At 42.9% G+C, this 15,635-nt stretch overlaps 1 protein-coding gene across 1 annotated transcript in view; it reads left to right on the forward strand.

Moving 5' to 3' along the window:
- LOC105916419 (prolactin receptor) overlaps positions 1-9,107 on the forward strand; it is a 48,793-nt gene extending 39,686 nt beyond the window's left edge. The window contains exons 5-9 of the mRNA XM_036128418.1: positions 4,056-4,234; positions 5,928-6,081; positions 6,228-6,315; positions 8,087-8,156; positions 8,298-9,107. Of these exons, the coding sequence (XP_035984311.1) occupies positions 4,056-4,234; positions 5,928-6,081; positions 6,228-6,315; positions 8,087-8,156; positions 8,298-8,936 (1,130 nt within the window). The 3' untranslated portion in view covers positions 8,937-9,107. The remainder of the gene's footprint in view (positions 1-4,055; positions 4,235-5,927; positions 6,082-6,227; positions 6,316-8,086; positions 8,157-8,297) is intronic.
- Positions 9,108-15,635: the final 6,528 nt, after the last annotated feature.

Here is a 15,635-nt window from a genome sequence, read left to right on the forward strand (position 1 = left end):
ACCCAGTAATTGAGGATAAATTAGAAAAAAGAAAGCTAAGATTTTTCCATAGATGAGCTTTGATATTTTAAGAAAACTTAAGAAAAGCATTTAATTCACCATTAATCCTTATTATTTAGTTAGGATGCTTGGACATGAAACAAATGAGTTAATCGGGTTCTTTTTAAAAAAATTTTTAGAATGCCTAGTTTGCCTTTAAAGGCACTTTTACTGCCATTAAAATGACATGGTGATAGTTATGAACTGAGCCAAGGGAAACGCTACAGCACATATTGATTTATAGTGTTTTGAAAAGCTGAGAATGAATCCAATCAGGAGCTGAAATGTTCTGGCCATATAAATGTGATCTGTGAATATAAGATGATAAAACAGTTGTTTTTACTGCCTGAGCGTGGAGAGTAATTGGTTTGAAATGCTTTGTATGTTGGCAAGAAAAACGTCCAATCGATTTGTGACAATTCGAGAAAATCTGCAAAGAAATCCAAAGAACATTAATTTTGTTCTGCAACAATCCTGTTGTTATTTCATTGCACTCAGTTTCTCCAAAGCACGATGACCCCAAAGTTGCAATGAATCATCTGCAGAGAGAAAAGGATGAATGCAAGTTGAACACGAGCAATAGCTTATAAACGTGGGCCGTCTTGGCTTTTATTCCTCCAGGATGATGTTTCCAACCAGTAGTGGATAGTTTACGTCTAAAAGTCAGAAAAGCATGTTATCAGTCAAGAACTTTTGCATCAGATCAGATAATTGTCTTTCTCTCTCATATAATAGAGACGGATGAGGCTGCAGATGACTGTAAAATAAACAGGATGGTGCCGTAACGATGTGAAGGTCATAAAAGCAGTTCCCTTTGATTAGTCAGGTTATTATTTAAATAAAGAGGCTTTCATGAAGTCATGAAATCCATTGAAACGCTCCCTCACGCCTCCCTGGTTAGCTTCTTTCATTCATGGCTACGTCCGTAACACGATTCCTGTTTAGCTCTGATTCCAGGTGTGGTTTAGGTGGACGCTGGGTCCTGGTGATCGGTGAATGAATGAGATAGAAAAGCTTCTGGATTCAGCTCTGGGATGAGTTTGGTTTCCCCTTTGGAATAAAAAAAAAAACAGTTTTCTGCAATCTGGCCATAAAAACAAGCCGCCATTTATGTCACTACTGCCCTTTTTTATTAATCGCCAACAAAGAAGCCGTCATTGTGGAATAAAACCAGATGTTTGCCGGAACTGCGGGAAGAAGCCAGAGTTTTATTGGTTTCCAACAGACTGAAATGTCCCCAACGTTCCTGATTGTTACTTTTGCACATCTTCACTTCTTCACCGACCTTCTTAAAGCCTGTTTGCTAGACGAAGGCCCGGCTGGAAAAGCTCCTAAAGCCTGCTTTGATGTTGCAGCAGATATTTGGGATAAACGGCACGACTCCTCTGCCACAGCTTAATCTCATCTGTCAGGAACTAAACGTATGTTTTGTTGCTGGGATCAGTCTACTTCCTGCAGCACGGCACCAACCACAGGCTCGTCTGTGTGTGATTTATCAGCGCGGCTGTGCGTGCGGTCGCCACAGTGATCTCTGGGTTCGTCTCAGATGTCGCAGCGACTCGCTCTTATCAGGGCCGTGCAGCGGCGCAGGGCGGCTGCCACAGAAAGGTCGCCGTTTCCCTGATGTCGGAGCTAATCCAGCAAAATGCCGAGGTGCTGAGGTGACGGAGGTGTCGGAGGTCATCTAAGCTGCTGGTACGCGGGGGACGACGGGAGCTGACGTGAAACCTCAGATTACGTCATTTCTCAGAGATGTTGGGCCGTACGGACATGAGGTTAAACGCAGACGAAACCTGCAACAAAGATGCATTTAGAGAGAGCAAAGATCTCTGGATGGCTGTGATGGTTTAGGCCACAAGTCCATGTTGAAATCCTCTGGAACTCAAGGCTTCTGTTTCTTAGCCATTGCTTGGTCCTTTGTCTGGTTGGTTACACTACAAAAACGGAACTAAAAGTAAATCAAATTTTCATGAAATTAATGTATTTTTCCTTGATTTAAGCAGGTAAATCAGACTATTTGCCATTAGAATGAGTATTTTGACCCATAAAATAAGATAATTAGATATCTTGCACTTGAAATAAGATGATAGAGAGGAAATGCTCCTATTTTAAGTGCAAAAATCTTATTCCATTGGCAGATTGTTTTATTTACCTGCTTAAATCAAGGAAAAATACATTCATTTCAAGAAAATTTGACTTGCATTTAGTTCCCTTTTTGCAGTGTAGCCTTCACCTGTTGATCCGTCTGGTTCTGGGAGTCCCACAGCATCTAAGCATGCGTTCTTCCTCACATCTTCCTGCATCCCACACCCAGCTGTTGTTTGCTGGGCTGTTCATGACCGTCAACAGGCGTTCCATCTGAGAGCAGAAAGGTGGTTTAGTAATGCTAGCCGAGTGCGCCGCTGTGTCTTAAGGTGGTGAGAGTGAGCAGATGAGAAAACCCGCCTGAACCGGCCCCGTTTGTCCGGTTGTTCTGTTGGTGGGAATAAAAAGATTACGTCGGTACGCATTTCCGTAATTCTGAGCCGAGTGTCAGAGAGTCCAGGATGAAATCAGGAACTAAAGGCACAAGTTCACTGCAAAAACGGATCCAAAAATAAGTAAAATGTTCTTAAAGTTAATGTATTTATCCTTGATTTGAGCAGGTAAATAAAACTATCTGCAAATGGAACGAGTATTTTTACCCCTAAAATAAGATTTTATTTTATTTATTTATTTATTTATTTGACAGGGACAGTACAATTAAACATTGCAACCAAACAGGTGGCCGATGTCCAAGTACATAAGGCTTGTAGCCATGGGCTAATTTGCAGCCTTCGTCCCTGGTTAGGCTTTTAAAAGGTGTAAGCATTAAGGGGGAGGGAGGTTAGTAACGACACACAAATGCATAAAAAACAAGAGAAGTTAAAACAAACAATACAGTACAAGCCAGTTTAGTGCTCACACTTTTGATTGTCTTTGAGCCATTTTTTCAATCTTGTGGAGAAAAGACGAACATCAGTCTGTGACTTAAGCTCCAGAGGCAAAGAGTTCCAGAGATGTGATGCTAATTAGATTATAATTAGACATCCTGCACGTGAAATAAGATGATGGAGATGAATTATTCCTATTTTAAGTGCAAAAATCTTATTCCATTGGCAAATCATCTTATTTACCTGCTTAAATCAAGGACAAACACACTGATTTTAAGAACATTTGACTTATTTTAAGTTCCATTTTTGCAGTGTTGATGAGAACAAAATAAGTTTGAGCCTGAGAGAGCAGGAGCAATTCAGGGAAGACATGGAGGCAGGGGCGGTTCTAGACAGGGGCCAACAGGGGCCCATGCCCCTGTAGAAATGGTCCTGGCCCCTGTTATGGCCCCTGTACTGAAGACATGATAATAAATACACTTCTCATAATTATTTCCAATGGTAAAGAAACCATAACTGACTGGTCCCTTTGACCAATATTATTTTTTACCTATGCAGTTTTACACTAAAAAGAATTTAAAACTTAAGATGTTCCATGTTTAGCTTTAGCCGTATTGAGCTGGGGGCAAAGTTTTCAACTGCTAGATCAGGGGTCTGAAACCTGCAGTTCCAGAGCCACAAGTGGTTTACTTAATATTATTACACAGTTAAATATTGCCATTTTATTGTTTTTTTTTTTAATTTTTTTGTTCTGTGCCCCTGTGAAAAAACACTGGCCCCACCTTGGCCCCCCTGGTAAATTTGGTCTAGAACCGCCACTGCATGGAGGAACACCGTCGGTCAGAAACAGGGAGAGGAATCAGGAAGTAACACGACAAACTTGGCTTTGAGAAATGCTCTTTGCCTTTCACCAAATTCACAGGATCCAATTATTTCCTGCAGTCAGGGTTGTGTGATCTAACCTTTTCCCTCCTGAAGTTGCCAGGAGGTGTTTCTGAATGTGAAATAAAGATAGAACAGGTTGTTATTTCTATCCAGCCATGATAGAAATAACAGCCTGTGACGTCTGAGCGGGCCTCTCCTGTGTTTACCCTCCGTGGACAGTGGAGACGGAGGCTCCGGTCAACCTGACCTTCTCGCTGACGGACGCCGGCGGCGACGAGGCGGGCCACAGCGCGCTGCTGTCCTGGGCGTACCCGGCGCCAGAGGACCTGCGCTACGGCTGGATCACGCTGGCGTACGAGCTGCAGTACAGACGGAGCGGCCAGGCCGACAACTGGAAGGTACGCAGCCCTGGTGATGCATGAGTTTAAGGAAAAAGCAAACTGAAGAGCTATGGCTGTTCAGCAGACGGCTGTTTGGCTCAGATTGCATCAGTCAGTCACACTAAAAGACAGGAAAAAGCAACACAAATGCTCTTTAGGGACACAACAATGTTTAATAGCCTAAACAGGGCAGAAATCTCACTAAGACAACATGACAAATATCTTTCCCTAATGCAATGTTTTTCTTTTTGCTTCATTAATATTATTAAAATACTCCACTGTTCATTTAAACAGTCTCTAGCTGCAGGACCCTGATTTATTTCCCTCATGTCCTGCAGGATTTATAAAGATTTCACCATGCTTTTAGTGCGTGAGGAATAGTCAGGGTATTGCTGCAGATGCTCCACGTCTGACCCCGCTGTGCCTCTGGGAGAGGAACACCGGGGTTTAATGAGCTGAAAGGTTATGATGAGGACCGTAAACACCCTGGCCTGGCTTTCTGTTAACGATCGAGTGTAACGTAAATTCAAAACAGGTTCATTAAGATGCAAGGTCTAAAGCGGAGGTGTAAAAAAAGGCATACCAGGTTTTTACATCAATTATCTATGCCAGCTTATCCGTGCAGGGTGACTAGGAGGCAGCTGCCGTCCCACACAGGGCAACGCAGGACGGACCAACACGTTCACAACTAAGGGTCATTTAGAGAGACCTGTTAACCTAGCAGTCATGTTTTTTGTGCTGTGGGAGGAAGCCGGAGTACCCAGAGAAAACCCACACATGCACCAGGGCAAACATGCAAACTCCAGATTGGGTAAACGACTAATAATCGCTGCTTGGTGATGATATTTAACCAAAGATTCTGTTTTTCTTTCTGCTTCCCATCAACCAAGTACCTATTGATTCAACTTTTTATTTAGTTATTTTGGACCCAGCAGCTACTGGTTTGAAAACCTGAAATTACGAGTCACCTGAACCTGAATGATCCACATGTCAGACGCTGCAAAAACCGGATCTAAAAATAAGTAGAACATTCTTAAAATGTGTGTTTTGAGCAAGTAAATAACATTATCTGCCAATGGTATGAGTATTTTGACCCCTAAAATAAGATTATTAGACATCCCCCAGTGGGTCGAGGCAGATGACCGTTCACACTGAGCCTGGTTCTGCTGGAGGTTTTTCCTTCCCGCTAATGGGGAGTTTTTTCTTTCCACTGTTGCTTCATGCTTGCTCAGTATGAGGGATTGCTGCAAAGCCATGTACAATGCAGATGACTCTCCCTGTGGCTCTACGGTTCCCCAGGAGTGAATGCTGCTTGTCGGGACTTTGAAGCAATCAACTGGTTCCCTTATATAGGACATTTTTGACCAATCTGTATAATCTGACCCAATCTGTATAATATGATTGAACTTGACTTTGTAAAGTGCCTTGAGATGATGTTTCATGAATTGGCGCTATATAAATAAAATTGAATTCAATTGAATTGAATCCTGCACTTGAAATAAGACGATGGAGATGAGTTGTTCCTATTTTAAGTGCAGAACTCTTATTCCATTGGCAGATCATCTAATTAATTTGCTCAAATCAAAGAAAATCGTACTTATTTTTAGTCCATTTTTTGCAGTGGATTTGTCTCTTTTCAACCAAAATAAAACAAAAAAACATTTTTGTTGCCATAAGCTGTTCCCTCTGAGGTGATTTTCTGTGTTTGCAGGTGAAGCATCCGCTGCGTGAGCCTCATGTGGAGCTGCTTGGGCTCCGCGCAGGTGACTACGAGGTCCGGGTTCGCTGCCGATCCCAAAACTCTGGGCTGTGGAGCAAATGGAGCTCCACGCTGCCCATGAGCATCCCAACCAGGCCGCCCACAGGTACGGCCAAGCTCCATGGTGATGGGGGAGGCTGAAAAGGCTTTTATTTTGATAAGAAACCAACCTGTGGACCTGGACAGTCTTTATTTTAGTTACTGGAACGGTTGAAGCTGATTAAGTTTCTTAATGTGGGTTTTCCCGTGCAGGTAAGGTCCTGGTTCTGGTTCTGGTGGTGGGAGTCGGTGTGGTGGCTCTGCTGGTCATCACGTTCGGAGTCATTCCTCAGAGCAGGAGGTGAGGAAACCTTTTGTTTTTGTTTTCTTTTGCTGTAATGTCATTGTGTGGCCACAGAGGGCGCCACCATCCTGTTGCAGAGAGAAAAAGCTAACCTTTAGGGTTTTTATTGGCCAAATAGGTGGAGCTGCAGTTCTTTTTAGGAGATAAGAGAGCCATCCAGGCTACAAATTAGATTTTTATTATCGTATATAATAATGGCAATAAATGCAGGTTTTCACTGTTTTTTTTCTTGGAATATTGCTTTTAGTTTGCACAACAGAATGATGCCAAAAGTACCAGTAATATTTAATTTTAAATCAAAATCCTTTTATTATGTTGGAAGCTATGATTTTTTTTACATCATTTTCCACAAATATCAACATCCTGCCCATCCTCTTTTTTTTTTTTTAAAACATCAAAATAGACATGAAAGGGCGTTTCTTTAATGATAACATGTTTCCTGCAGTAGATCTTTATCAAAAATTATAACTAGTCTTTTATCAAAAGGCCAGACAACATTTGGGGCTCTGAATGAGTTTAATTCAAGTGGACTGGAGGCAAAATGTCTCTTTGGACTGTAAAGGCTGCAGACCCCTGATATAGGAGGATGGGTCTCCATGTTTTTAAAAACAGCAGCGCTCCAGCTGCAGGTTGCTCAGTGGGAGCCACCAGAACTGACAGACTCCTGGAGAGGTGTGGAAACGTTTTCAGAATGAACTGAGAGAAAGTCCGGTTGCCTCCGTTTTAAGCCTGCTAGCTGTAAACCCGCTCCTTGGTGGTGATCTCCCTAAACATCGGACCGTAGGGTCATCTCTGCCAGTCGCTCTGTGGACTGTTGGATTCAAGAGTTTGGATTGTGACATGGATGAAGTAAGACGTGTTTCAGGCTCACAGTTAAATTAAACAAAATTTTATTTATATAGCGCCAATTCACAACACGTCATCTCAAGTCTCTTTCCAAAGTCAGACTCCATCAGATCCTCCAGGTTGGTCAGAAAGTTTCCTCTCTAAGGAAACCCAGCAGGTTGCATCAAGTCTCTCCAAGCAGCATTCACTCCTCCTGAAAGAGCGTAGAGCCACAGTGGACAGTCGTCTGCATTGTTGATGGCTTTGCAGCAATCCCTCATACTGAGCATGCATGAAGCGACAGTGGAGAGGAAAACTCCCCTTTAACAGGGAGGAGAACCTCCAGCAGAACCAGAACCAGGCTCAGTGTGAACGCTCATCTGCCTCGACCCACTGGGGCTTAGAGAAGACAGAGCAGAGACACAGAAAGCACAGAAGCTCACATTGACCCAGGAGTACTTTCTATGTTAGAGAAGACAGAGCAGAGACACAGAAAGAACAGAAGCTCACGTTGATCCAGGAGTACTTTCTATGTTAGAGAAGACAGAGCAGAGACACAGAAAGAACAGAAGCTCACGTTGATCCAGGAGTACTTTCTATGTTAGATGGTAATAGAGGATGATCTGCCTCCCCTGATGATGTCACAGCTAACAGAACACCAGACCAGGTGTACCTTCTATGAAGATAAAAAAATGACAGAGAACAAAACGTTAAAAGCTGAAATGACAATAAGCAATGCAGATTGGAGAGTAGTAGGAGAATTCAGCAGAGTGAGGAAAATAGACCCTGATGTCCTCCAGTAGCCTAAGCCTATAGCAGCATAACTATAGAGATAGCTCAGGGTAACATGAGCCACTCTGACTATAACTTTTGTCTTTGTTTGCTTTTATGTGCTGCCTTTTCAAATCTCCTGCTTTTCTTTCTTTTTTTCCCCGTTCTTCAGGATAAAGGACTACTTTCTGCCGCCCATTCCCAAGCCACGGATCATCGGGATTGACCCGCTCCTTCTGAAGGTGACATGCTGCATTCTGGGAAATGTAGTTGCCCTCTGTGCTGGCCTGCGCTTCCATCGTTGTTCGTCCACCTTTTCTTATCCCTAAATGTCTCTTCTCTCCATCTCATTCCGTCTCTTGTTTCTCTTTTGTCGTCCTCAGAAGGGGAATCTGGAAGAAATCAATCGCCACTTCACCAACTTCCACGGCTACAGACCTCCGAGTTACTCCGTGGAGGTGTGGGACCAGGTGAGCGCTGACGGGATCTACCCCAGCGTGGCCAAGGACGGCGGCGTGCCGGCCAACGTCCTGGACAGAGACAAAGGAGCACCGGTCACCGGCCAGACTCCGTTTCCCCTCCAGAACCCGTCGCCGTACGTCCAGAGCGCGCCGCCCTACTGCGCCTCGCCTCCCCAAGCCTTCGCGCCTCCGCCGGACGCTCCGTGGCACAGGCCAGAGATGGTGTCCGTTCCCGGGACGGACTACAGCATGATGGAGCATCCGGGCCTCGCCGACGCCGCCGCGCCGCCTCCCAGCGGCTCGCCGCTGCAGGACTTCTACACCTGCGTCCAGCTCATGAGGGACAGCGGCCAAGTCCACCTGGTGCCGTGTCTGCCGTCGCCGTACTGCCAGGAGTTCCCGCTGTTCCCGAGGAAAGACGAGGAGGAGGAGGAGGAGAAGAAGAAGAGGAGGCTGATTGAGTACCAGGCGAGGAAGACGCTGATGAAGGAGAGCGGGGAGAACGAGAGGAGCGAGGCGGCCGACCCTCTGCTGCCCGTAGAGGCGGAGGACAGCAGCTAAAGGGCCGCCGCTGATCCCCCCCCCCCCCCCCCCCCCAGACAAGCTTCAGACAGTTTGTAGCTCTAAAAACGGACCCTGCTCTGTGAACTGCTGGCGGCCATGTTTCCTGAGGAGCTGAATAACATCATCACACTGCACAAACGGAACTAAGAATAGGTGAAATGTTCTTAAAATCAGTGTATTTGTCCTTGATTTGAGCAGCTAAATAATATTATCTGCCAATGGAATAAGATTTTTGCCCTTAAAACAGGAACAACTCGTCTCCATCGTCTTATTTCAACTGCAGGATGTCTAATTATCTTATTTTAGGAGTCAAAATACTCATTCCATTGGCAGATCATGTTATTTACCTGCCAAATCAGGGACAAAGACACTAACTTTAAGAACATTTTACTTATTTTTAGATCCGTTCTTGCAGTGCACTCACTCACCTGTGTTCAGAAAGTTCAGAAAAAGGCATCCAAATGGTTCTGGTTTCGGTTAAAAACCCACAAATCCCGACAGGATCCTGGAGCTGGACTTCCTGACCCAGCTCAGTGTGGAATTATGGGTAATCCAGTGTGTGACGCTGGCCTTTTTTTAAACGGGCCAGACTCGTTCAGCTTTGTCTCAGGAAGACGCCGGTGGAGACGATTCAGGTTTTATTTCCCTCATCTCTGATGGAACCCGATAAATAATAATTTTATTCCCAGCATGCTCTCCCTCCCTAATCATCCATGCGCTGGTTGGCAGATAGATAATTATCCAGAGCATGAGGAGAATCTAAGTAAACCTCTGAGGTCCGTCTGCCTGGTTAGAGCCTGCACCGGCGCTGATACTCACGCTGAGGAGTGATCAGCAGTTTAGTCAGACCTCCATGTTTTCAGATGTAGAGGCATCCGCTGCAGGTCAGAGCGTCTGTGAACGCGCCACACCTCTATTTTTCTAAGAGATCATCGTTCTGTCAGCTAGACGGACGAACTCAGGTAGAGTTTTGTGTTTCAACGAGGAGGAGGAGGAGGAGTCTCAGTTTCTGCTGGCTGTCCATCGGAGGGGGGGGTTCTGTTCATCAGAACCAGGAAACTGGACTTTTCACTCCTGATGTGTTTAATTGGGAATAATTCTAGTCTGAGTTAATTTCTTATGTCATCGTAGGTCAGGTCTCTCTGTTCTTTCTCACACACCTCCCTCTTTAGTCTCTACATCCTTCCTTCCTTCCTTCCTTCCTTCCTTCCTTCCTTCCTTCCTTCCTTCCTTCCTTCCTAAGTTCTCACTTCCATCCTTGTTGGCCTTTGGTCCTTCTTTCTTGTTTCCTTCCTCAAGTCCTTCCTTCCTTCAGTTCCTTATGTCCCCTTTCCTCATTACTATCTATCTTCCTCCTTGTCTTCCTTCTTCCATCATTCCATCTTTCCACACTCCCTTTTCCTCTCCTCCTCCCTCCGTTCCCTCATTCCTCCCTCCTCCTTTCTTTCTCCACTTCCTTCCTTCCTCCCTTTTCCTCCCCTCCTCTCTCCTTTCCTTCCTCCCTCAATTTTTTACTTCCTCCCTCCTCCTTTCCTTCTACACCTCCTTCCCTCCTTTTTTCCTTCTTTCCTCCTTTCCCTTCTCCCTCCCTCCCTTTTTCCTTCCTCCCTTCCTCTCTCCTTTCCTTCTACGCTGCCTTCCTCCCTCCCTCCGTCCCTCCTTCTTTCTCCACTACCTCCCTTCTTCCCTTTTCCTCCCTTCCTTCCTCCTTTCCTCCTTTCCTCCTTTCCTCCCTCCCTCACTCTCTCCTTTCCTTCTATGCTCCATTCCTCCTTTCCTTCCTCCCTTTTCCTCCCCTCCTCCCCCTTTCAATCCTCACTCCCTCCTTTCTTTCTACACTTCCTTCCTTCCTTCCTCCCTCCCTCCCTCCCTCCCTCTCTCCTTTCCTTCCACACTGCCTCCCTCCTTCCTCTCTCCTTAATCCTGGACGTTTCTACCAGAACCATCAGGCCACAGCTTGGTGACGTCTCCCTCCCTTCCTCCCCTCCCCTCCTCTCTCCTTTCCTTCCTCCCTTTCTCCATTCTTTCCTTCCTCCCTCACTCCTTTCTTTCCTTCTATGCTACCTTCCTCCCCTCCCTCCCTCCTCTCTCCTTAGTCCTGGACGTTTCTACCAGAACCATCAGGCCACAGCTTTTGGTGACGTCTCTGCCGATCGTTGCAGAGCTGCAGTATAAATATAAATATATATATTTTTTATTTTATTTTATTTTTCTCCCGGTATTTCTGGAAAATTGTGCCAAACTTCCCTCCTTGGTGCACCAGAGCAGAGCCGCTGACGTTCCTCCAGGCGGGTTAGAAAGCGTCAGCGCAGCGTGTCCTCGTCTCTCTGTGCCTTTTGTCTCTCGGGGCGACGCTTTGCTGCAGCTTCAGCACCGGCTGCAGGAAAGCGTCTCGCTCTGAAACGACAACTTTTGGCTCTGATGCAACAAAAAAGCTCCTGGAATTCTGTTCTGACTTTACCGAATTGTTGAAAGTTGGTGCCAATGCGAAAGTAGTGACTTTGTTACCTTTTAAAATGTTGAGACAATCTTCTTGAGCTGGTCCAAATGAACTGAGAGACTTTAAAGGAACTTTGCGGGCCTCAGCTGGAGAAACAGATGTAATCTGACAAATGATTCCTGAACCTTTCCAGCTCCTCTCTCCCTCTGTAGAGTCGTGTTGTTGCAGATGTGTCGTCGGCTCAAAGTGCTTTTCCATCACAGTGAATAAAGTCTGCTCATTCTCACCTCGCTGTGTCTTTTCTAAGCAGCACTGGATCATTTTAAGCACTCATTTTCACATCGGGCCACTTTGGCGTCATTAAAAATCGTTAAAAGGGCCGGTTGCACCTGTAGAGATGATACTTTTGATTTCATAATTTCATCTCAGTTCACATAAGACTGAATAATTTCACAGTAACATAAAAGTAGCAACAAAAAAAGTTGATAATGGGGTGAGTTACACTTTAAACCACACGTGTCAAACTCAAGGCCCGTGGGCCGAATCTGGCCCGACAAGGCAATTTATCTGGCCTTCAAGTGCCAAAAAGGCATATCATGTAATAAAGTAGAGGCATATCTCCTTTTAAAGTGTATAAAATGACTAAAACTGAGCCTACTGTAGCGAATGTTGATTTTTTTTTTTAACTGTGTAGTAACAGCATCCTGCTACTAGATGTCAGTTTTCCCACAACACATTAAAATAACCTAGAAATGTCCAACGAGAGAAGAAGTGATGCAGAATGATGAGTTAAAAGTTTAACTCAACCCCAATATCAACTTTCTTTGCACATAAACTGTATAAACTGGGCATTTTTTATACTTCTATGTGAACTGAAATGAAATAATGAAATCAAAAGTATCATTTATACATGAGCAACCGGCCCTTTTAATGACTTAATGATGCCAAAGTGGCCCCATATAGAAATGAGTTTGACACGCCTGCTTTAAACTCATCATTCTGCATCACTTTTTCTCTTTTTTTGGACATTTCTAGGTTGTTTTAATGTGTTGTGGAAGAACTGACACCTAGTGGCAGGATGCTGTTACTACACTATTAGAAATAATCAACATTCACTACAGGAGGCTCAGTTTTAGCCATTTTATACACTTTAAAAGCATATATGTCTTTACTTTATGACATGATACGCCTTCTTTTTTTAGCCCCTGAGGGCCAGATAAATTGTCTTGACGGGCCGGATTCAGCCCACGGGCCTTGAGTTTGACACACGTGTGATTTAAAGGTTAAAAAAGCTGCATAAATGAGTGATTGTGTGAAAACCGTTACCCGTCTCATAAAAACGGACAGTCCACTAATGGCAGAGCCGTCTGCTGGTCGCTTTCACTGAGATTTTAGTGTTTTTAGTTCAAGTTTTAAACTAAAAACTCTCATGTTAACAAGAGACACATTGGGTGAAAGATCTAACTGCGTTTAGATGTACGTGTGGAGATGAAGTCGTGGCCACAAAGGTGGTTTCACAGAATCTGGACTTTGTGACATTATCAGGCTCTGGTGGTGGAGAACCTACTAAAAAAATCTAATCCTAGAACTGCAAACTGGTGTTTCTGTAAATAATGAATGGTGTTTGAACCCAGGACCTTCTTGCTACAAGGCAGAGGATAAAACTGCACTCCAGTGAAAGCAGCACCACTTTAACGTATTTTAATCTAGCAAAAGTGAAGCGTAGAAATACAAAAAGTAGATTTTGTTCCAAAAGTTCCTCCAGTAAATGTAACTAGTTACTCTCTGACTTTTTCTAATCATGTTCTTACATTTGAACCCAGGTTAAATCACGTTTCCAGGCTGTCCTGTTTTTTATTTTTAACTCTTCCTCACACAAGTTTTTTTTTTTTATGTCTTCTATTTTACATTTGTCTAAATTTGTGAAAACTCTATAAAATGTGACCAGGTTTTGTTTTTTTATATCTACTAAAATTACAACAGGAACACGGTTGGTGTTAAAATCTCTTCAAACTTTAGTGTTTTACTATTATAACATCTGTAAAACTAATAACCTCCACGTTTAAAAAAAAAAAAGAAAAATCAACTTTATGTCTGCTTTTTAATTGATTTGGATGAAAATTGAAAAAAAAAAATCCTAATAAAACTGATCAGAGTCCGGATTGCTTTGGGTTGGGGGGAGTTTTTAATGGCCTAAAACTCGTGTTAATTGGGTTAGAAAGGTTTTAAAACTCATAAATATTTAACATTTGATGTAGCCAGAAATCCAAGTATGTGCATTAAAATTCTTGTGATGGTTTGTTTTGAACGTATGCAAATGGACAGAATTTAAACCAAACTATTTAATTGGGGTCAGTGGAATAAATAGATTTATTCAATAATGGAAAACAAACCCTTAGACTTCATGAAATCCACAGATCAAAAGTTCTGTGAAAATAAAATGAAAAATATTCAGGGAAGATTTCACAATGATTAATAGGCTTTGTTATAAAATTGTAATTAACACAAAAACATCCGGGACGCGCTAGAATCCTGTCGTATGACCTGACCTGAAACCCACCAGCCAGAAACCACGAGCTCCCACTCAGATGCTATAATCAGCTGCTGTCTGAATATAAATAGTCCTGATGACGTTTGGGGGGGGGGGGGTGTCCAGATAAACGCGTCTCTCCGCCTCTGGAGGCGACGCTGCGCAGCTTCCAGTGTCACAAACAGGAAAAGCTGCAGATACCGTATTATTCAGACTATAAGGCGCACTTAAATTTTCTCAAAAAATGATGATGCGCCTTATAGTCCAGTTAATATGGTAATTAGATCAACTTTGTGGATTTAATGACTTTTATCTGAGGAAAACGCTCTCAGCTCCACAGATAAGGACCCAGGCCTACAAAGGAAAGATTGGAAGGATGCAGGAAGGAATTAAGGAGAACGAGTGGAAAGTGACGACGGATCAGAAGAGGATCTTAGGAATGATTGACTGATGAGGAAAGGAATGAAGGAATGGAGGGGCGGACAGAGGGAGGAGTGATAAGCGAGGCAAAGGGAAGGAAAGAAGTAAAGAGCAAAAGGGAGGATTCAGAGAAAGAGGACGCTAGCAAAGGAAGGAAGGAGGAACAAGTGATTGATAATTAAAAGGCTGTAGAAGTCCAGGACAGAGGGAAGCTTTGATGAACAGGGAGGCTTATAAAAGAGGAACTTACAGAAACTAGGAAGGATTTGGGATGAGAAAAAGAGAAGACAGGAAGTTAATGAAGGAATGATGGACAGACTGAGGGAAGAGACAGAAGAAGGACGGGAAGAAGCGATTAAGGAAGGGAAGAATTAGGCTGCTTTAAACTTCATGTTGGTGAATAACGAGGATCTGTGGAGCATCACTTCAGGAGGATTAATCCTTTACTGAGCTAATTAGTTATTGATTGGTTAATTAATTAGTTATTATAAGGCTAATATGTGTTTTCTGCTCATTTGATAAAGGACTAGTTCATCAACCAAGCTAATAAACTATTTAATTAGTTATTAATTAGTTATTATAAGGAAGGATTCCTCGTTTAAATAGTTTAAGGACTATTTCATCAATCAAGCTAATTAACTAGTTAATTAGTTCATTAATTATTAGTTATTATAAGGATAATATGTTTCCTGCTAATTTAGTAAAGTAATTAGTTATCAGTAGCAAAAGATTCCTCATTTAAAGAGTTTAACAACTAGTTCATCAATCAAGCTAATTAGTTATTAAATAGTTTTATTAGTTATGAATTACTTTATATTTAGTTATCAAATGGCTAATATCTGTTGCCTGCGGATTTAATAAAGTAATCAGTAGTGAACGATTCCTCCATTTAAATCAGGACTAGTTCACCAACAGAGCTAATTAACTAGTTAATTAGTTATTAATTAGTTATTATTATAAGGAAGGATTCCTCATTTAAAGGGTGTAAGAACTAGTTCACCAATCAAGAAAATTAGATATTGTTTAGTAATTGAATTAGTTATTAATGAAGTAATTAGTTATGAGTGGCTGTCCTGTGTCTTTTTCTGAGACAGGAGGGTTTCAGCTGCTTTTCTGGAGTTTAAATAACAGTTTGAGGGGGAAAAGAAGAAAAAAGTAACGAAAATCAGAGAAACATACAAATCAATCGTAACCCGTCAGGGTAATTTTTTATTTTATTTTTTTTAATTCCTGAATCTTAAAGCCAGTAAAATAATATCATCAGCATCCTCCAGGTTCCTGCAGGAGACGGTGAGATATGGGTCAA

Source organism: Fundulus heteroclitus, chromosome 24, assembly GCF_011125445.2.
Source record: "Fundulus heteroclitus isolate FHET01 chromosome 24, MU-UCD_Fhet_4.1, whole genome shotgun sequence".
Taxonomy (NCBI): Eukaryota; Metazoa; Chordata; class Actinopteri; order Cyprinodontiformes; family Fundulidae; genus Fundulus; species Fundulus heteroclitus.